Below are 22,715 nucleotides of genomic sequence, written 5' to 3' on the forward strand. Positions count from 1 at the left end.
GGGACACTATTAACCATGAGGTGGGACGAAATGAACTAGCAAGATCGCGTGGACAATTAAGTGGGCTGACCCTGACACGGTGCCCGGTAGCCAGCTGGGCCAGGATAATAGTTTGCTCATCCATGGCTCATCCAAAGGGACAGCACCTGGGCATCCCCTGGTCCCCCTGTGCCACAGATTGGTATCTGGTTATATTACTAACTACTGAGAAGCACATGGCAAGATCGCCAACTCTGCAGATACCACGCTTCTCCATTTAGTTCTCTCTTCTGGCGTCACGCATTTTAAAGCCACTGTGTGCCAGCACATTTATGTTGCTCTATCTTTCTGTGGTCTAGCCCACTTTATTGTTATGAACTGTCCCTCTCTCTCCCAAATAATGGGCTTTCCTGTGTTTACTTTGTCTAGTATTAAGACAGTCATATATCCGCTTTCCTTGGGTTACCATATGTGCGGTGCCTCTTTTCCCATCCTTTAAATTTTAACCTATGTCTTTGTGAATTTCTTATAGATAGCATGTCGTTGGGCCTTGCTGTTTTTCCAGTCTGGCAATCTGCTTTTTAATCGATGTGTCCAATTCATTTACATTTAGTATAATTATTACGTTTGAATCTAAGCCTATGAGCTTGCTAATTTTTTTTTCTACTTATCTCAGCTTTGTTGACTTTCTATTTCTCTTGTACTGCTCTCTTCTGTATAGATTTTATTCTTTTGCATTCTGTTTTATCCTTTTGCATCCTATTTTGTTTTCTCTATTGTGTTTTTAGCTATACTTCTTTTCTTTATTTTTACTGGCTGTTCTATGGATTCTAATATACAGCTTTAGCTTCCCATGGTCCACTTAGAATCAATATTGTACCACCTCATATTTCTCTCTTCATATTTCTCAAGTTTAAGAACATTACAAGAGTACAGTTATATTTAGTTTCTTATCCTTGATATTATTGTCATAGACTTTACTTCTACATACATGATAAGCCTGATATTACAATGATATTTTTGCTTTAAACTGTGGTGTGTCTTTCAAAAAATTAAAAGAACTAAAGCTAGTATATTTGCCTACATCTCTATCATTTATGATGCTTACATTTCTATCTTCAGATTTGAATTTGCCTCTAGATTAATGTCCATTCAGCCTAAAAAACTTTTAGTATTAACTGTAGCACAGGCCTGGCAGTACAAACTTTCGTTTATCTGAAACTGTCTTTATTTTCCCCTCATTTTTAACAGATTTATTGAGATTTGATTCACATACCACATGATTCATCCATTTAAAGTGTACAGTCGTTTTTGGTACATTATATTACTGATTTTAAAAATTGTGATAAATAATTATAACATAGAACTTTCTATTTGAACCATTTTTTAATGTTTGTTTATTTTTGAGAGAGAGGGAGAAACAGAGCTCGAGCAAGAAAGGGGGCAGAGAGAGAGGGAGACACAGAATCTGAGGTAGGTTCCAGGCTCTGAGCTGTCAGCACACAGCCTGACGCAGGGCTTGAACTCAAGAATCGCAAGATCATGACCTGAGCCAAAGTCGGATGCTTAACCGACTGAGCAACCCAGGTGCCCCTCCATTTTAACCATTTTTAATGTGCAATTCAGTGGCATTAAGTACATCCTCAACATTGTGCAATCATCACCACTATTTCTAGCACTTTTTCATCACCCCGAATAAAAATACAACCATTAAGCAATAACTCCCCAGGTCTTCCACTATCTGCTAGCCCTTCTGGCTTACGTTCTGTCTCTATGGACTTGCCTAGTGTAAGTACCTCATGTAAGTGGAACAATACAATATTTGTCCTTTTGTGGGATGCCTTCTTTCACTTTGCCTGTATTTTCAAAGATCATCCTTGTTGGAGCAGTATCAGAAGTACCTCATTCCTTTTTAAGGCTGAATAATATACTCCATTGTCTGGCTGTCCCACATTATATGCATCCACTCATTCACAATGAGTGTGTGGATTGTTTCCACCCTTTGGCTATGAGCATCAGTGTACAAACATGTTTGAGTCTCTGCTTTCAATCACTTTGAGTTCATCCATATTTCTGAAAGATAAAGAATTCTATGTTGACAGTTATCTACTTTTTCTTTCTCTGCCCTAAAGATCTTATTCCAGGGGCCCCTGGGTGGCTCGGCCAGTTGAGTGTCCAACTTCGGCTCAGGTCATGTGATTTGAAGCCCCACATCCGGCTCACTGCTATCAGCATGAGCCTGCTTTGCATCCTCTGTCCCCCTCTCTGCCCCTTCCCTGCTCACATACTCTCTCTCAAAAATAAATAAATACACACACACAAAAAAGACCTTATTCCATTTTCCTTTGGGTCTCCGCTGTTTCTGATGAGAAGTTGGCCTTGATTTTTGTTGTTCTCTCAACTGTGATGTGCCGGTTTTGTGTGTCTGCGTTTAAGATTTTTGTTTTTGTATTTGATTTTCAAAAGTTTGACTCAGTTGTTTTCTAGGTGTGGTTTTCACAGGCTTCGTGAGCTTCTTGGGTCTGTCCATTAACGTTTTTCATCAAATTTGGAAATTCTCTATTATTACTTCTTCAAATACTTTGCTGCCTTATTTTCTGTCTCCGTGCCTTCTAGAACTCTAATTCATGTGTGTTACACTGATTGATATTGGCTCAGAGTCACTGAGGTGCTGTTCACTTATTTTCAATCTTTGTTTTTTTTTTCCTTTCTCTGTTCTTCACATGAGATCATTTCTGTGGACTGTCTTCAAGTTCACTGATGCTCCAGTCTCATGTTGCAGAGCGAATGTGGATGCGTCATCTGATTTTTCAGTGCTAAAACATTCACATGGTTCTCTTGTTTCTGTTTTTGCTGAGATTCCTCATCTGTTTACTCAGACCATCTTTTCTTTTAAGTCTTTGAAAATATTTATAACAGCTTCTTCAATATACTTGTCTGCTAATTCTAACATGTTGGTATCTCTGAGTCTGTTCCTACTGATTTCTTTCTTTCTTAATTATTCGACACATAGGGATCCAAATAAAATCTCCTCCCCTTTTTATCTGTGTGACCAGGAGTGAACCAGACAGAGAAGGAGGCATAAGAAAGATCTAGGCCTAGGGATAGGGAAGAGCAGGCCTATGCATTGGGGAGATGCAAATTAATGAATCCCTCTGGGCCTCAGTTCTTTCATCTGTGAAATGGGAATAATAGTTACCCCACAGGATAGCTGTGAGGACTAAGGAAGACAATGTAGGTCAATTGCTCAGTGTGTGCTCTGGCTCCATTTGGTCCTCAACAAATGACATTTGTCATTATAATTGTTGTGTGGATCTGCCCATGCCCTCTTCCAAGTATCCTGGGTTACCCCCACTCACGTTATTCATCCACTCTATCAAAGATAGTCATACCCATTTTATAAACATCACTGCTCAGAGCTTCATGAACCATGAGCACCTCAGTATGACGAGTAGGGCCTGGCATGTGCACCTGTCCATGGGGTCAGAGAGAACTGAGCACCATGAACAGTCAGCCAAAAGAAGCACTAGGCAAAGAGTCCGCAGGTCTGGGCTTTCATATGACCTTGGACAAGTCATCATCTCCCTGAGCCCCCAGAGTCCTCTTCTATTAAATGAGTATAGAGACACCTACCTCTTGGGGTGATAAGGATTAAACGGAGTAACATGCTTCATGTCTAGAACATAGTTCATGAGCGTTAGTCTTCTTCATCCTGTTTATCATCATCTTCACCATCACCAATATCTGCTTCCCAAGTTCATTGAAAGAAACAGTGGACCAAGAGTCACGTGTTTGAGTTGGAGGGGCGGGGCAGGATTGGGAACGATTTCAGATAGGAGAGTGCCACGTGGGGAGAAAAGCCTAATGCATGAACCAAGTATTTATCGTGGCAGAAGTGATGAGTAATAATGAGACATTGATGCCATGAAAATGAAATGTCAGTAGCACATTATAGGCAAAGTGCAGCTGCTCTTCCATGAGACCTGATACAAGTCATGTTAATGCAGCATAAGCTTCAATTATAGTTTTACAGGGCTGGAGGCATAGGGGACCCAGGTTTGGTGGCCTATGGGGAGTTCCCAAAACATCGAGGCTTCCTCCCACATGTTACAAGCTGTACTAAGCTATTCAGCCTGTATAGCTGCTCCTGGCTTCTCCAAGAAGGACCACTTCTGTTGAGAGCAACAGATGCACACTGAGGATCTACTGTGAGGCAGGGACACGGTAATGAACACAATTTGTCCCTTCTTTGGAGGACTCCCAGCCTTGTAGGGGAGCCTGGGGTGAGCAGATAATACAATAATGTATAGCTGAGAGGTAAGCCCAAGATATTGGGGGCACAGAGAAGGGACAGCCAACTCCAGATGGAGTCATCAGAAAGAGCTTCTTATAAAAGCGACTTCTCATGGGCTTAATCTTGAAAGCCAATACTAGCCACCTTTCATTAAACACCTATTATATGCCAGGCTCTTCACATACATTATCTTATTTGATCCATATGACACCCTGCAAAGTAGCTGCTATCATTCCTTTTATATAGAAAGGGAAACAACTCCTGAAGATGTTAATTTGCTTTACACGGGTAAATATCATTTTATACGACTGGGTCCCTACATTATTTTAGGGACCAGGACCTGGTCCTAGAAAACTGGCTCCTTTGCTGGAGGCCCTGAGGCCCCCACTCTAGGTGCAGCGTCCATCAAGGACAGAACACCAGGGGTCTTATCCAATCTACCTTTCAGAACTGAGGCTGCCAATCTCCCAGATCCATCCACCAGGCTGAATTTCCTTAGGCCTGGACACTGGGCGTGGCTTATGAGATCTGCCCTTAGGGCCAGTCCAGCAGGCCACAGCAGCTTTGCCATTTTCCCCTTCCCCAAGTTTATGCCCAAGTTCTCAGCCTGCTTCAAGGCCGAAAGGGAAACAACATTAATTCTGCATTTGGCCCACCCGCAGTGACCAAGTCTACCCAAAAAAGTGATTAATTACATATTTTAATTGGCTTGGTGACTGCCACCACACTGGGCTACCTCCCCAATTCTTTTCCTCCCACCATCCTCTTTAGTTTTTACGTAAGTTGGCATTACATGGAAACATCATGGGTATGAATCTTATTGAGGGTGAGACAGTCCATGAAGAGACATGGTTATCTTGTTAAAGCCATAAGAGGAAACCTATGCCCTTTAGAGCAAAGTTGAGGCTCCCCTATGGAGAAGATGGTGTTTCCATTACCATTACCATGGTGGCAAATCAAACATGGTGGCATAAGATAGCCTTTTGCTCATCGATTCTGTAGGTCAGGGATTTGGGAGGAGCTCAGCTGCTCAGCTTGGACTCCCTGATAGGTGTAGTCAGATGTCGATTGCAGCTGCCATGTGAAGGCTTGATGGGGGCTGGCAGAGCCTCCTCTAAAATGGATCAGTCATGTGACTGGCAAGTTGGCACTGGCTGTTGGCCATGAGTCTTCACTTTTTCTCCATGAAGCTTCTTGAGTGCTGCTCTCATGGCGTGGCAGTTGGCTTCCTCCAGAGTAAGATATCCAAGAGGCCAAGTTGGAAGCTGCAAGAAACAAGCTACTTTTATGGCCTAGCTTTAGAGGTCACACACTGTCACTTTTGCCATATTCTAAGGGTGACACAGACCAGACGTGATACACTGTGGGAAGAGGCTACAGAAGCACATGAATACTAGGAGACAATAACCACTGGGGCCATCTGGGATTTTGGCTTCCATACATGTCATTCCCAAAAAGAAAGCAGGTTGCCCTGCAGGTGGGAATGAAAAAAATGAGACCCAAAAGGAGATGCCACATCCCTCCTTAGGTTCTAGATTTAGACGTGTCGAGATGCCCATGCTCTTCTAAACTCTGGGCACCATAGTAGTGCTCACCGCATGAAATAAGACTGTGGTCTGATGCCAGCTGCAGCTTAGTGAACAGTTCCCGGGCACACTGCCTCATCCCACCTACAGTGCCAGCTTCATTTTGCTCCCCTGTCTGGTGCTTGCTTGGCCCCCATACAGGGCAGCCCAGAAGTACAGACGGGTTAACCCCTGTCAATGGGAGTCAATGGATCCAAGCCCTAGCCCCCCTTAATTCCCAGAAACAATTTTAAGTCTCTCTCTACGACATTTCTTGAGGGCACCCAGTAGATATGAGCCCTAGTTGCCCACAGCAACCCAATCATTCGCTCATAGCTGCTGTTTACTCCTTGTCTGGCTCTCCCTCCCTCTTTTCTCTTTCAGAATCAATTCCATTCACCCAACTCCTTGACTCTGCTTTCTGGGAAACCTAAACTAAGACAGGCAGCTTTACCTCATAGTCCTTGTGGGTCCCATTTCCTAAATGCGTAATATTCTCTGCTGCTTCTCCTACTCAGCAGACACTTTTTAAACACTTAATCTGCACCAGGCCCTGGGACTCAAAGGAAAACCAGACATGATGTCAGCCCCAAAAGACCTCAGCCTCACGCACGGCAGTCCTAGACAGGGGAATCGAAGATTTGGAGCATGGATCCAGTGTCCCAGGCAAGGACCGTCATGTCCCAGGATGTGACGAGAACCCAGAAGAGGAGTCTCTAAATCAGACAGGAGTCTGGGAAGTCTTCTTAGACCATTTATTTTTGAGCTGAGAGGCAGGGAGGATGAAAAATCGTTAATGAAACAAAGCAAGGGGTGAGGTTGGTTTGGGCCAAGGGAAGTGCACGAGAGAAATGAAAGGGAATGACATTGTCAAGGAACTACTCCTAAGGCTGGTGGCTGTTTGAACACTTCCAGAGAGCTTTTCCAAATGCCCAGCCCTCCATGGATTATTTTATGTAATCCTCATGACAGCTTTGTGTTGTATGCATGATTATCCCCATATTATTTTATTTTTCAAAGTCTATTTATTTATTTTGAGAGGCGGGAAGGGGCAGAGAGAAAGAATGCCAGACAGGCTCTGCACTGAGATTGTGATGTGGGATTCGAACCCACGAACCCATGAGATCATGACTTGAGCCGAAATCGGGAGTCGGAGGCTCACCTCCAGGAGTCACCCAGGCACCCCGATGATCCCCATTTTATAGATGGGAAAATGTAGGCAAGGGATAAGTAGCTTGCTGGTGGCTACCCAGCTAGCAAATGGCAGAACCATAATTCAAACAAAGATCAGTCTGACTCTGTATCCCAAGGTCTGAAGCCCAGAGTGCACTGCCTCTTGGGTCAGGGGTGCATGTGGAGAGGCAGGGGGGAAGGAGGTGGGGAGGTGGAAGAGCAGCAGACCCTGAGAGTTTAAATGAGGGAATGACAAGATCACATTTGGGATTTTCCAAAGATAATTTTGGGCATTTCCAGGACATTCCCTTCCCTGTTCCAGAGGATGAGAGAAAGGTCCTTGTCTATACTGGGTACTGTGTCCATAAAGGGCACCCAGCATCTTCAGAGTGCTGGAGTGCAGGTGGCGGCCGTTATTAACATGGTCCCCTCCCAAGCCGTGGCCACTTTGTCCCAGCGAGGCTCAGCAACACCTCCCTGCTCAAGCAACTGTCCCTTCCCCCTGACCCCAACCTTCCAGGGTCTAGGATTTTATTACGGACACTGACATTCTCTTTCAGATTCCTCCCTCTTGGAAAGCATAACAAGCATCACCTAATGAGCAACAAGGGCCTCTAGGGTGCAATGATATGCACTATGACTATTTTTGACTCACTCTGCTCTTTTCCAGAACAATCTTAATTAAGTGGAAGGTGCTAGTAGCTCTAAAAGAATTTACCAATTGCCTCTCAAAGTAACTCTGATTAATAGCAAAGGCACAAAAGTGTCGCCATAACCAGGTCACATGACATAATACAAATGACTGTCTGTTGCTATTTTTAAGTAATGTTTATTAGAATCCCTTGGCGCATAATAAATTTAATTTACGGCCGCTTGCAGCCCAACTTACACATGGCCTCCTGTGGCTTAGCTCATTAACACACTCAGGGAAGAAATGAGTTTTCTCTTGAATTCTCCCGTTCTGTTTCTCCTTTCTAATAAGGCCAGATCGTGAAACTCTTCGGGAGAGAATTTCTCCATCGTCCCCAGGAAAAATCATCTTAAATGCTCGATTTCTTTAATTATCACAGAGGCACTCAGCACAAATTTCACTTAGAGGGCTCGGGGCGGAGCTGGAGAAAGAGACCGTGAATCATCCATGCCCACGTGAGTGAGTGTGAACCCTCAGAAGGGGGGACAGAGTGGGAGGCCTGGTGAGGCCTGTGGGGACGAAGAATATTCCAGCTGGAGAGGTGGAAGGCTGTCGACAAATGCCACTGGCCTCTAGAGAGCAGTAGGTGAGCTCTGAGCGAGGAGACCAGAGGCCCAGGGTCTAACTCTGTTTCTGAGGTTGGATGAGAAGTCTTCTGAGGGCCTTTCATGCTGCTAACAGTCTGACTCATTCCATTTCCTTTTTTTAAATGTTTTTTATTGATTTTGAGAGAGAGGATGTGTGAGCATGAGCAGGGAAGGGGCAGAGAGAGAGAGGGAGAGAGAATCCCAAGCAGGCTCCTCACTGTCAGCACAGAGCCCAGTGTGGAGCTGGAACTCACGAACTGTGAGATCATAACCTGAGCTAAAATCAAGAGTCGGACACTTAACTGACTGAGCCACTCTGGCTCCCCTGATTCTTTCCATTTCTTGGCCTGAGGACCAAATTCCCAGATCAAACATCTCAATCAAACTATCCTACAGAACAGAAGTCAAGAAGCTTATTCTGTAAAGAGCCAGAGAGCAAATATTTTGGTCTTTTCAGGCTGAGAGATAGCACGAAGGATATAACAGAGATACTTACATAGTAAGAGGGAACACGTTTTCACAAATTATTACTGATGAAATGCAAAGTATAATATTAAAAAAATTTTAATGTTTGTTTTTGAGACAGAGAGAGAGAGAGAGACAGAATGTGAGTGGGCGAGGGGCAGAGAGAGACACACACACACACACACAGAATCCGAAGCAAGCTGTAGGCTCAGCACAGAGCCCGATGCAGGGCTCAAACTCATGAACTATGAGATCATGACCTGAGCCGAAGTTGGACGCTTAACCGACTGAGCCATCCAGGCAGGCGCCCCAAATTATGAAATCTCATGTATCAGCTGCCTACCATCACAATAAGGCTGCTAAACTTCAGTGGTGGACACTGAGAAGTATTTGCTTAGCCCCTGAATCTGCAGGAGGACCCCTTGATCTGGTCCAGTTTCTGCAGATCTATGTGGGCCTCTCTCACACACCTGCAGGCAGCTGCCAATGGACTCAGCAGCCTTGCTGATCTTGGCTGGACTTGCCCATAGGTCGGAGGTAGTTGGCTGCTGGCTGAGCTGGCTGAGCCTCAGCTGGGAGCGCTTGAGCAACTCGACTCTGTTCTATAGGTCTTTCCACCTTCCGGCAGGCCAGGCAGAGGTATGTTCTATCCCCCGGGAAGCAGCAAAGGCAGTCATAAGAGGAAAATATATAGCAATCCAGGCCTTCCTAAAAAAGGAAGAAAGGCCTCAGATACTGAACTTAAATTTACACCTTAAAGAGCTGGAAAAAGAATAGCAAATAAAACCCCAAACCAGCAGAAGACAGGAAATAATAAAGACTAGAGCAGAAATCAATGCTATCAAACCCAAAACACAGTAGGACAGATCCATGCAACCAGGAGCTGGTTCTTCAAAAGAATTAACAAAATTGACAAACCCCAACCCAATCTGAGCAAAAAGTAAAAGGAAAGGACACAAATACATAAAATCAAGAATGAAAGAGAAGAGATCACAACCAACACGGCAGAAATACAAACAACAGTAAAAGAATGTTATGAGTAATGATATGCCAATACAATGGGCAATTTGGGAGAAATAGACAAATTCCTAGAAACATAAACTACCAAAACCAAAACAGAAAGAAATAGGTGGGTCCTGTTCTTCACGTGGTCTTGGGAAGAGAAGGGAAAGCAAACAAACCCAGGGATAGGGCGCCCTCCACGCTTCCGCTTGTGTCACACTGTCCAGCATCCTATGGGTCCAGAGCAGGGCCCAGGGGCCCAGACGCTGAGTGGGAGGGCAGCACTAACATCCCAGGACAAAGGGGGTGGAATGATGCAGACTCACTATTCTTTGCCTGTTTCCCTATCTACCAAATGGTGAGAGCAACAGTAGCTTCCTTATATGGTGGCCGCGAGGGCTCTTTCCGCCATGTGAGGATATAATGAGTGCATAACCCCGAAGTGAGCTCTCAGGAGCTGACCACGCTGCTACTGTGACCCCAGACTGCCATCCAGCCTCCAGAACCTTCCACCATACAAAGATCACCAGGTGGGATGGTCCTCGCTGCATCAAAAACATGCTGAAATGTCAGACCTTCAAGAAAGCAATGGGTCTCTCACTTTTCAGCTTGTGAAAGGTGTCCTAGGAACACTCTGCTTCCAGAACATTGGGAGGAACTGGTATGTGAGATTTTGCTGAGCCTCTCTATGGAAAAAGCATACACGAAAATGAAGATGACATAGAGGAAAGCAGAGATGAGGAATGGAGAGAGACCAAGTCCTCATTTTAACCCCAGAGCCAGCTACACCTGGAGGTNCTGCTCTATCTCTCTCTCTCTCTCTCAGAAATAAATAAAACATTAAAAAAAAATTTTTTTAAAGTTTCCAGAAGCAGAATTGCATCACCAAATTGCTTTTCCTGGAGGCTGTATCAAGTACCCCACCACCATCAAAGGTGTTTGAGTGCTTCTTCCATTGTGTTTCCAGCATTAAATATTGTTACTTTGGGGAGAAAAATGGTTGCCAGGAGGATAGAGGGAGTTAATATTGCAATGCCTTTAGAACAGAGCCTGCCACTTAGTAAACAGCCAACATGTCATTTTTATTGCCTAGTTTACCTACTTTTGGTATTAGCATCTTAAGTCTAATAGCCTGGTAGCATCCATGCATGCTAAGGATCTAAAGATACAAGCTCTTGAAAGAACGATTTACCCGAGGGCTCTTTCAAAGTGTTATCCATCCTGTTAAGTGTAAACCATGGGGGCGCCTGGTGGCTCAGTCGCTCGAACATCCGACGCTTGATTTCGGCTCGGGTCATGATCCCAGGGTCAAGGATTCTTCCCACAACACTGCCTCTGGGGTTCTTGTTTCCTGTCCAATGTCCTGTGGGTGATACACCACTTTTAAGAAATCTAGCCTGTGAAACTCTATAGTGAAGTCGTCAAAAAGCTGTGAGAGAAATGGCTAGTTGCCTAGTGGTTCCCCAGCATCAAGATGTCTATTAATTATTCATGATGGGTTTTCTGATTTTCAGCTGGGCGCATGGCTATTCTAAATAGGAAATGAGTTTTCCAGCCTCCCTGGCACCTACGTGTCGTCATGTGATTACACCCAGGTCAGTAGGATATAAGGAGTGTCATTTGACACTATCAGAACGTGACCTTAAAGGGAGGAACATATCCTTCTTTCTTGCTTCCTTTTTCCTGCTGGTTGGAATGTGGATCTGATGGCTGGAGTTCGAGCAGCCATATTGGACCATGGGGTGAAAAGAAACCTACATGCTGAAAATGGCGGATCAACAAGCTAGGAAAAGCCTGCATCCTGCTCTGGGCAGCGCCACACTAGCCCCAGACTCCCTTTTACCAGATATAAACTTCTGTCACTTTTGAGTCTCTTCTGATCGCTTCTAGGATTTGCATGGTACCCACTCCCACTTACGTTCTCCTGTGATCTTCCCAGGCAAAGAAAGTAATAGTATTCTCCCCATTCTACAGACGAGGAAACGGGCTCAGGGAGTTTTAGATGATTGCCCATGATCATACAGCTAGGCAAAAGCCTCTCTTCCAACATAGACTGGAAGGAGGTGGAGGCTCTTAACCCGCCCTTGGCTTGCACGCCTCCCATCTGCCCACCTGGTACCCACGTCCCCCTCCTCCCAGAGTTGCCAGTGTTTGCATAATGCCATTGTCTTGCCTAAAACCATCCGGCGCTTCCCCACTGCCCACAGAGTGAATCTCAAATGTCTCAGCAGGGCTCAAGAGTCCCACCGCGGTGGGGTCTTTCCCTTCCACAGCCTCGACTCGGTTCTCTCTACTCTCCCCCAGGCCAGAGAATATAGGCAGGAAACAACAGTCCTAAGACTCAAACCCCACTCCGTTTGATACCAGAGTCAGTATGTTTTCCTCCTAAATCATGACTCTCGCCGTGACTCACCCAAGAAGGTAAAAGGGCAGCTGTACGGGTCCCCCTTGTGATGCCGACTACAGACAGCACAGAAGATGAATGAGCCTGGTGGGGTGTTGGCACAGGGGAGGGCGGGTCAGCTGGGATCCGAGGAGCGATGAGGATGTTGCCAGGAAGACAGAAGGAAAGCTTCCAGGCAGGGAAAGCGATTTGATGTGTGCATAAACAGAGAACGGGTGCAGGAAGCCGGTTTGGTGGCTCTAAAGCAGAAAGTGCAATCGTGCCTAGACGCCACACGCCGATGCACCAGATTATTCCTGCGAGTTTGCAGCCCGTGCCCCCTCCTCCTCAGTCCTTCCCACTCTGTGTCTGTCATCATCGCCTCTTCCCTTCTCTGCCTCCCCGCCAGCCAGGGGGCTCCTGGAGGGAGGAGAATGATCCTGTCTTGGGCGATTCTGATCCCCAGTGCCCGAGCCTGGCACACACTCTGCATTCTATACGTGTTTGAGGAGTCCCTAAATAAGCACAGATTCTCTCAGCCACATTCCAGCAACTCTCAGACCAGATTAATCCTCCTACATCATGCTCTGAGCTAGGCGTGCTCTCAGAAAAGTTATAATGAGTAGCTGAGCGCTGGGCTGGTCAACTCAGATGTTCGCAGGAGCTCTTCCGGCTCCGGAATGGCTTCTGACATTTCTGACTAAAGTAAATGGCAAAACCCTCACTGCCTGAAATATGTACAAAGATCAAAGACAGACAGAAGCCATTCTGTGAAAATCCTAGTGTAAACAGCAAGAAACAGAGCTCAGCGAGCTCGCCCCACGATGAAAAATCACCCAAAATGTTTCATCACAGGACGCAAACCGTAAAACTTGGGAAATTGTTTTTCTTTTCATTCATTCGTTCATTCACTCACTCAATAAATATGTACCCGGCCAGAGTAGGTCAATGCCATTCCCTGGGGAGATGAGGCAGCTTGGGCCTGTGTGTCTGAGAAACAGGGAGGCTGCAGGAAAGGTAACAGGAGAAACTGAGAAGGTAAGGTCCACAGGTGAGGGGGGTTCTTCCCCAGACGTCCAGTGGCACATGCTTTAAGCAGTCACTCTCAAATATCTGTGGGGTTCCTATTACATGTGGGGTACTGCCAGGAGCCTGAACTCAAAGATGAATAAGACAGGGGCGCCTGGGTGGCTCAGTTAATTGATTTCAGCTCACGTCATGGTCTCAAGGTTTGTGGGTTCAAGCCCCACATTGGGCTCTGTGATGAGCATGGAGCCTACCTGGGATTTGCTCTCTCTCTCTCTTTCTTTCTCTTCCCCTCCCTTGCTTGCTCACACATGCACATACCATCTCTCTCTCTCAAAATAAATACATAAACTTTAACAACAACTGCTACAAAGATGAATAAAACACAGTCCCTGCCCCCATGGTACACACAATTAGGAGAGGAGACAGCCTCGGTCAGATGGGGTCCCGTGAAGTCATGGGGATCAAAGCTTTTACATGCTTTACTTCTAGTATTCCCCACCGTGGCCCATCAAGGTGAACATCAGCATCCTTGTTTTAGAGTCAGGGAAACTGAGGCTCAGCGAGGTTAAGGGAGCTTCCCAGATTCCATTCAACTGACACCGTATTCAATTGACATCAAAATCGAGGTTCTTTCTACTGAGCTCATGTTCTGCACACCCCTGACTGCATACGTCCTGATAATTAGAGTCCAGTAGAAGGGGTACCATGATGGAGGGGTGCATAAGACGGAGAGAAAGGAGACACAGGCTAAGCGGATGAAAGGAGAAGGCATTCTGGGTGGAGGGAACAGTGTGAGCAGGGCAGGGAGATGCAAGAAGGCAGGGTGGGTTCTGGGGATCTGCAAAGACGAAGCACAGAGGGACGAATGAGTGGGGGGGATGGAGGGGGAGCCAGGGGTTGGGGGTGGTTGGGTGCTATGATAGGGAGTCTTCTGGGGAGTTTAAATCATGGAGGAGAGATGCCCCTATTTGTAGTTAGAAGACATGTATATTTCTCCTCCTTTAATACAATGTGAGAACTTGGAGAACAGGACCATCTCCTTTATTCTGTTGGCTCCTGCTTGGCATAGCACATGTTGGTGCTGAGTTGAGTTGAAGAGATGGAGTTAGCTCTCCTGGCTGTGCTGGCATTGGGATTTGACTGGCCTGGCCAAAGAGGTGGCCATCAAGTCAATCCAATCAAATGTCCTTTTGGGTCATATCCGTTTAGAATCTCCAGTGAAATAGAAAATGGCACTGGTCCAGGTTATGCTACCAAGCATACGCGGTCCTGACAATTTTTGTTTTTTCTTAGGGTTTAAGAAAAGATGACAAGGGGAAGAAGATGCAGATGGTTTTAAAGTAAAGTTTAAAGTCTGGGCTTCTTTCTGACTCTCTTCCACATCCACATATCAAAGTTCTAAGGATTTGGACCGAAATATTCTTGGGGAAAGAGCTAACTCAGAGTTTGGGGCAAAGCAAATCTACCCACCTGGCCCCACACAATGAATCCTGCTCAGCTCCTAGGTGACTGGCTAGGGCGTGAGACCAAGCTCAGAAGGCCAAGTGTGGCTGGCCAGATCTCAGACAGGGCCTAGAGGAGATTGGGGCGCCCCTCCCCCATACCTGGTCAATCAGGAAAACATCCGCTCTGGACAGAGTCCCGGCTGACCCATAAAATGTGACGTTGACAATTATATATTTAATTTGAGCTGAACTAATGAACAATTGGGACAGTCCCAATGTCTTTTTCAATAATTGCATGTTTATCTGCAGCATTTCAAAACATAATTAGCCTGCCTGATTTCATGGTTCAATAATGAGCACTTGTAACGCATTTCTTTTGTTTTCTTTGTGTCTTCCTCAAAAAAGATCCCAGATGCCAAGGAGTGCTCTTACAAACGGGCAGTGTCTTTGTCCCTCTATCCTTCCAAATAAGTAGGGACGGCCTTTTTTTTGAGCAGTTACTTTGTGCCAGGCTCAGTGTTTATATGCATTATCTGTTAATTCTTCCAAGAATGGTGAAGTCTAATTAAAGTTGACCATTGAAAACATGGGTTTGAACTGCCCGGAGCCACTTATACAGATATATTTCAATAAACACAGTACGGTACCATAAATGTATTTTCTCTACTTTACTATTTTCTTTTTTTTTTTAAGTTTATTTACTTATTTTGAGAGAGAGAGGGAGAGTGCACATGAGTGAGGGAAGGGCAGTCAGAGAGAGGGTGAGAGAGAGAATCCCAAGCAGGCTCCTCACCATCAGCAAAGAGCTGGACGTGGGGCTCGAACTCACGAACTGCAAGTTGAATTTGGGGGAACGCATTCAGTTCATAGCACCAGATAAACTCTGTCCTGTGCCTACTCTGTAACCGTAAGCCTCCATCCTCATGATTATCAAGGATGATCAGCCTACCAGCCCAGCAATCCCTCTCTGACTGTTGCGTCCTTAGCATGAGGAGCCCAAGGCGCCCGCAGGTAGTTATAGCTTCTGATCTAGTGGAACTCAGACTGTGTTCTGTGTAGGAACAGAAGACAGAGTAGTAGCACTTGGGCTCAGAGGGGCCAATCCTACTTCTACGCCCAGATTTGTGTATTCTAGCTATTGGAGACACTTCTGAGTTTGTTGTTGTAGCTGTTGTTTTGAGAGAGAGGCAGAGAGAGAGAGAGCAGATGCATGAGTGCAGGAGGGGCAAAGAGAGAGGGCCACAGAAGATCTGAAGCGGGCTCTGCACTGATGGCAGAGAGACCAATGTGGGGCTCAAACTCACGAACTATGAGATCATGACCTGAGCCAAAGTTGCAAGCTTAATTGACCGAGCCACCCGGGTGCCGCTGGAGACATTTCTATCAACTCATACTCCTAGGAGAACAATGCCGCAACCCCCCAGCCGTGATCTCCAAGCTGATGCCGTGGCTGTGCTTTCAGCAGACCATTCGGGAAACACAAGGCTGGCTGGAGAGAGAGGCTGGGTGACCTCCACAGCCTGGAGCATCCTGCCCAACTAATTGCTGGGAGCTCCCTTGGCAACGATGTTCTCTGGTGAGTATTAGCGTGGGGCAGAATCACGCATGAGGCCATGCCTCGACAGTTTTCCTGACTTCTGTGCTCCTGGATGTCTAGTCTTATTCTCACCATGCTCCTAAACACTTACGCCTGCACACAGGAGCCAGTGTATGTCTGCACTTCAGGCTCCCTCTCCTTCCACCTCTGCATGGGGGATGTAATGCAACAGTGTGTTCCCAGCTAGCACCAACATTTTGTGTTGACCTGTGTGTAAACAAGGTCTCGGTCCTTTCTTCCTCCGACAGACTATCATACAAAAGTTCCTTCTGAGATTCCAGGTACAAGTTAAGGAAGAACCTCAACTGAGGGGGGTGAGAGGAGAATCTGGGTCATCTGTTTAGGTAATTTAACTGTTCCTTCTGGACCTCTTAGAGCCTGGGCCTGAGTCTACCATGTCCATCACTTGTTAGATTGCTGCAGGTCGTGACTGATCTTAGGACTCGGTGGCATTGCACGTCCTTCAAAGGAACCCAGCCTCCCCTTCAATCGATGGGCTTTGCGCCGTGACATAACTCAAGAGAATTTTCCATTGCAGTAGCTGATGTCATCTTTTTGCTCTAATGTTCTTGATTATTTTAAAGAAAATTCATGCAGATTGAGCAATAACCTCGTCCACTCTCCATCGATCTCATCCCTAGTGACAACATGATCTTTGAGCCATTGACATAGACGCCTACAGCTCAAGGCACCCTGACTGCCGCTCCGGCTTTGCTTTCCATGTGCTAATTACATCCCCTTTGCCTCTCATGACCTAGTAGGCAGGCTGGCCTTTGATGCCAAGGAGTCAGTCCCACCACCATTTCCCTGTCATTGAACCTGGCCTTTGGAGGATTGACACCACTGAACTTTTCCAAGATGCTGGTGCTTCCCCGATTCCGACATCCTGCCTCCCAGCTGGGTTTCTTTAGGGCTCCATGAAGGGAACGCCCTAAGGGCCATCCCAGGAAACTTAGCCAAGGGGTAGATGGTCAGGTCTTAGGATTCTAGTATTCGCGGCTCTCTGGGCCTTCTGTTGTTTTTTTTCAACATTGTGCCAACAAAGTCCTGGCATCTCACCTTGTTTCCTACAGGCTGTTTTCATGAGAACAAGCTCCCCTTGCAAGGTACCTGCTGCCCTTAGGTCATTGCTTGGTTACCAGGCTAAGAGGAGTTGGGTTTTTTTCTTACAAAGGGAGAAAGAGGTGCTTCACCAGCCAGCAGATTTAGGGAGATTTGGGGGGTCCAAGATTCTCAGGGCCTGTCACCCAAATGTCTCTATTCCAGATCCCAAGGTCCAACTCTTTCCCCCTCAGAGCCCGGACTTGGATATGGGACACCTGTGCAGTGACATGCTCAGTCTCCTTTTCAGCTCTGCCACCACACACACCAATCCCCGAGCCTGGTCTTCGGCACAGTTGGTCTCGTGGATGTTGAACGAGAAGAGGGACCATAAAGCGTTCACAAGCATGTCGTAAGTTGGCAAATGGCTTCCCTGAGCCTATCATTGTCTTTCTGGAAAATCTCCTGTGCTGTCAGAAGCCATCTAACTGCACAATCCTTATGATTATCATTTCCCTCACATCGATCAGACACAGCAGCCGCATGACCTTCCAAAGCCTCGCCTTCTACCTGCATCTCATTCCAAGTGGCCGCGAGCGAAGCTTTAGAAATTGTAGTGTCGCTATATGCCCTATACGACCCTGCTTTCCATCCGCAGTGGGGCTCTTGGTGCTTTCAGGCAGAGCCCAGTCCAGCTCCAACATCCCGTCCTGAAGGTCTCCTTTCTAGGGTCACTTGTGGTACCTATTGTCTGTAGTTCCTGGGGAGGAAGAGCACGAAGCAATGCTTGCCTGCTAATCCTTTATTGAGGGGTACGACCCTCAGGCAACAAACATAACGGGGGAGGGGGAGTGGAGCAAGCAAGGGAAGACGAGGCTGTGTGCTACAGAGCTGGCCAAGGCTCTAGAAGAATCCACTGCCAGTTGCTCAGTCATGCCTCCTAGAATCTCCTGACAGCCCCACTGAGACCACTCCAGTCCATGCACCGGGTCTTTCCTTTGGTCTTTCAGTGGTCAATATTTGCCCTGCATTTCTGAGTCATTACCCAGCCCCCTGGAGGCAGATCCCAGGGCCTGTGGTGTGTGATTGCCATTGGAGCCCAGAAAGGGTGAAGGAAACCAGAGCCTCCCTCAGCCCTGCTATGGGTCTAGGGGGCCCAGGCCCGAGATTGGTCTTCACCATAAGGCTGGGATGTTCCACAGTGTTGGCCAAGGGGCTCTGGGGCCAGGCAACACTCCAGACACAGAGTGGGTCCCGCACGGGAGTGCCGAACACCAGAATGTATAATGCAGGCCTTCCGATGTATAAAACCAGCCCGGGTCCTTCCAAAGAACAAAACGACTGCCTGGGGGTCAGTACTTCTGAAACCCAGGTAAGCAGCTGTGTGATCCTGGGCCAGCTCCTCGTGTCTCTGAACTTGTCGAATGGAGCAATAACCTTTGCCTCCAAGAGCGGGGAGAATGGCATTAAAATGTGATGCGAAGCACATTTTTTAGGCGGTAAAGAGCTCCGCGTATAAACATGACAGGTTGCTGTCACATCTAAGACTGAAATCCCGAACTGAACAAAATACCCTGACTAGCTTAAGTAGAAAGGCATTAACATAATCAATGTTATCTTGACCTCAGCTGATGAATAGTGGCTCAGTTTTGTGACTCATCATCCGGCTCAAACTACTGGCGAGAGAAAGTCACCTGGGAAGCCCCCTCTCCCAATATTTTCTTACCATCCCTCCTCCCTACAGGGCAGCACCAATATCTCATTCCTGCCATGCTGTATACCCCTCCTCAAATGCTCCATCTGGCCCTTAGTAGGCGCCCACCGACACCATGTAAGGAATGAATGAGTGAGTGAATAAATGAGTGAATGAACGAGTATCTCCACCTCTTCGCCCAGGGCTTCCCAACACGTGAAATACTCCCCCACTTCCAGAGGCTATTTTAATCTGGAAGCCGGCCGCCCTCTCCCTTGTCTACAATCCTCTCTCGCCTGCTTACCGCACACCCCTTCCTTGCACCACAGCCAGAGGGCAGCATGGCTAATTTCATTATCGATCCCCCATTCCAGACCCCGGGGTCTTGGGGAAGGCACAGAGTCACATTCACATCTCCCCTCCCCCACCCCACCCCACCCCCAGCGTCTCCCTCGCTCACATGTGGCTCTCAAGAGTTTACATGGACAATAGTCTTGGGGCAGCACTCTGCATGAGAGAGGTCCCCAGGAAACCGGCCGGGAAACTGGTCATCGGGGCAGTTTACACTTGGAGTGTGTGCCTATATGGGGTGACTTCGGGTGCCCACAGACGCTGTGCAAAGGAACCAAGTAAATGTTTCTTCAGTGAATAAACGACAGTGTCTGACTCGCCACTCTCAGTCCTGAGCCGCCGATTCCCTCCTTCGCCCAACCTAAAAATAGGACTGTCCATGCTTTAGGGATCTTCTGGAAGGCCCTCCATCAAAGCGCTTCCCCAGCGCTTACACCCGATGTGAACAGCGCGGCTGCGCATACCTGCGGCGCGGTCTGGGAGGCCAGGGGCCGCGGGTTTGAATGAACCGTGACCGGCTACTTCGCGACCGACTTGTTGATAATGTTGCGAGTTGGAGGCGGTGGGGGAAGAGCAGTGGTGGAGGGTGGAGGGGTCCTGCCAGGGCCGCAGGCAACTGAGAGGTCCCCGCGCCGAGATTACAGGAGGGACAACAGGGCCCTTGGCCCCGGGAGGCGGGCTTTGCCCCCTTCGAACCCCGACACCCGGGGGAGCCTGCCCTTCCGAATGCGGAGGGGGAGGGGACGCAGTCGGCGAGGACCGAGCGCAGGAAGGGGTCTTCCCGCCGCCTCGGAGAAAGTCGGGGTGGAGGGCGGGCGGTGGAGCAAGACCCCCGGGGCTGGGAGTCCTCTTCCTCGCGGGTGAATAAATAAATGATTACGCTCCCAATACACAATAGCCTCGCTAGATGGAGACGAGGAATCACTGCAGCGGCGCTGGCGGCGACGGCGGGGAGCGCGGGCGGGAGCGCAGCTCCGGGCGGGAGGCGGGCGAGGCTCTGGCGAGGCTCACGTCTGTTTTCCTTTTTCGTGCATTATTNCTTTTGCTCCAGTGCCCGGCGCTCCTCCCCGGCATGTGAAGCCCCCAGGCGCCCGCGCAGTCGCCAGGGTGAGGACCGAGGCCCCGCCTAGAGGGCGGGGGGACCGGGGAGGCGGCTGGCTTTAAATGGGGGCCGTCCGGCGGCTCGGGGACAGTCTGCCGCGGGGGGAGCGCGGACCTCCCTTCCCCGCGCGGAGGATCGGCTGGGGCCGCCCCCAGGCAAGGTGGCGTGAGGCGCTGGAGGGGTGCGGGCGGAGAGGAAGGCCAGAGGGAGGCTCACGCCCTGAAGCGGGAGGCCAGGGCTGGGGAGAGCGCGCGAGGGCGAATGGGGTGCGCACGAAGGTGCCGATATTGCAGTGTGCGCAGTGAGGGCCGGCGGGGCAGAGAGGGTGCACGCAGCGTGTGATTTCCCGGTGCTGTGTGCGCATGCAGGGTCAGCGAGTGTGCAGGCAGGAGTCGGTGGGTGTGCACAGCCGTTTCTGTGGGTGTGCAGGCAGGGTGAGTGGTGCCCGCCGGGTTTGAAGTGTGCTCACAGTGGGAGTGAGTTGTGCATGGCTGGGGAGGTTTCTGGGAGATGCACTGGGCTAGGTTAAGTGTGCTTGGCTGTTTCTGGAGATGTGCATGGAGCCAAAGTGTGCACGCAGGATTCCGGGGGTGTGCACGGGGCCAAGGCATACACATAAGGTTCTGGGGGCGTGTGCACCAGACAGTGTTCTGGGATGCCGGCTTCTGTTGAGCGTGCACGAAGGGTCAGCGAATGTGCAAGCTGGAGTGATTGGGGAGGTCTTGGTTTATGAGGGTGCCCCAGGGTGCGGGGCGTGCCCGCCCGACCGGACTGCTACGTGTGCGGGTGCGCGCTGGCGATGGTGCCCGCGCGGCGCCCGCCTGACCAGGGCTTTGCTCCCCTAACAGTTCGCCCCGAGAGCGCGCGGGTGCCGCCGGCCGAGATGCTCCTCCGGGACTTGGTGCTGCGCCGGGGCTGCTGCTGGCCTTCTCTGCTGCTGCACTGCGCGCTCCACCCGCTCTGGGGCTTCGTGCAGGTGAGAGGCGGCAGGGGGGTGCGGGCTACGCGGGCAAGATCCGGGCAGGACCGAGTTGGGGGAGGGGTGGGTGGCACTGCCCTCCCACGACCCTGGCTTCCTGCAAGCGCCCCTCTGGTTGCCGCTGGGGAGAGTTTAGGAAGAGGAGAGGTGCAAGCCCTCCCACGCTCCCTACCCCTCTATACTCTTGAGGTGAAAAGATCGGGAAAAACTCGGAGGAGGCCTCAGTCCTGGCCTGCGGAGGCCTGCGGGACAGGGCCTGGGAACAGAAAGGGCTTGGGAGCGCCTTCTTGATGATCACATTCTGATGCGGAAATGCGGGAAAAGTAACCTTATAGTGTTTACAAACTTAAAAAGAAAATGATCCCAAGAATATACATTCTTTATTTCCCACCAGATTCACTAGTAAACTTCCTCTTAGTCTTCAACTGGACTTGACACAGCAGAGGCTGTGTCCCTTGTAGGTAGTGGAGTTGGGGGAGGCGCCAGGATTGTGCGTCGTGGCCACTGGCCGGGATGGAAGAAGGAAGTGTCTGTTTGTAAGGATTGCCTGGGGCTGGAGTCCTCACCCTGGACCCCCTAGACCCCAGGGCAGAAGCCAGGGGGCCACCAGCTGGAATCGTGTCTGTTAGGGTCAGGGAGAGGGTTAGATGGCATGGCCCCTAAAACCTCCCAGAATGCCCACGGTCAGTGGTACCCTGGAGTGGTGAGGTGGACTTTGATATCAGCTCTGAATTTGGAGCCCCCGCTCTGCCCCTCACCGGCTCAGGACTTCAGGCAGTGCCTCTCAGGACCGTGGTTTCTTGTTCCTCACTGTGCTAATACAAGAATTTGATAGATCAAGCAAGTAAAGATTGCTTAACGCAGTGCCTGGACCATAATTAGCACTAAATGCTAGCTGTTGCTGCCACTATTGATACTATAGTAACAGTAATGCTGCTCTTCTCTCTGGACGGCCAGGTACTCTGTTGATGGAGACAGAGTCTGTTGGACATTTTTGAATTTTCAGTGGTGCGGCAGACACTGGGGGGCAATTTTATTGTCATTGAGCATTGAAATACCCAACTCAGGAGTCTTTGGGTCTTCATGTTCTTCTGGTAGCGTTTTGGGGGTTGGGGATCGTTCAGAGGGTTGCCCTCAGTAGGGGGCGATAAAACAAAGAAAACAGGATAGGGTGAGACCACTTGCCAGTCTGATGGTCCGCGAGCTGTCCCAAGTGATGGGGCCGCCCTCGGATCGGAGCCAGCTGTCCGTCCTGCTTAGGTGGCCGCCTGGGTGATTATTGGGGAGCACCAGGGGCTCTCGTGCTGGAAATAGCGTGCTGCGTGAGCGGGTGGGTCAG

General features: G+C 48.8%; 1 protein-coding gene across 1 annotated transcript in view; it reads left to right on the forward strand.

Moving 5' to 3' along the window:
• The first annotated feature begins 20,506 nt into the window (after positions 1–20,506).
• The window catches only part of PRIMA1 (proline rich membrane anchor 1), a 61,950-nt gene continuing 59,741 nt past the window's right edge, over positions 20,507–22,715 (forward strand). Inside the window, exons 1-2 of the mRNA XM_077780958.1 lie at positions 20,507–20,557; positions 21,246–21,373. Of these exons, the coding sequence (XP_077637084.1) occupies positions 21,281–21,373 (93 nt within the window). The 5' untranslated portion in view covers positions 20,507–20,557; positions 21,246–21,280. The remainder of the gene's footprint in view (positions 20,558–21,245; positions 21,374–22,715) is intronic.

This window comes from Crocuta crocuta, unplaced genomic scaffold (assembly GCF_008692635.1).
Source record: "Crocuta crocuta isolate KB4526 unplaced genomic scaffold, BGI_CrCroc_1.0 scaffold299, whole genome shotgun sequence".
NCBI classification, from domain to species: domain Eukaryota; kingdom Metazoa; phylum Chordata; class Mammalia; order Carnivora; family Hyaenidae; genus Crocuta; species Crocuta crocuta.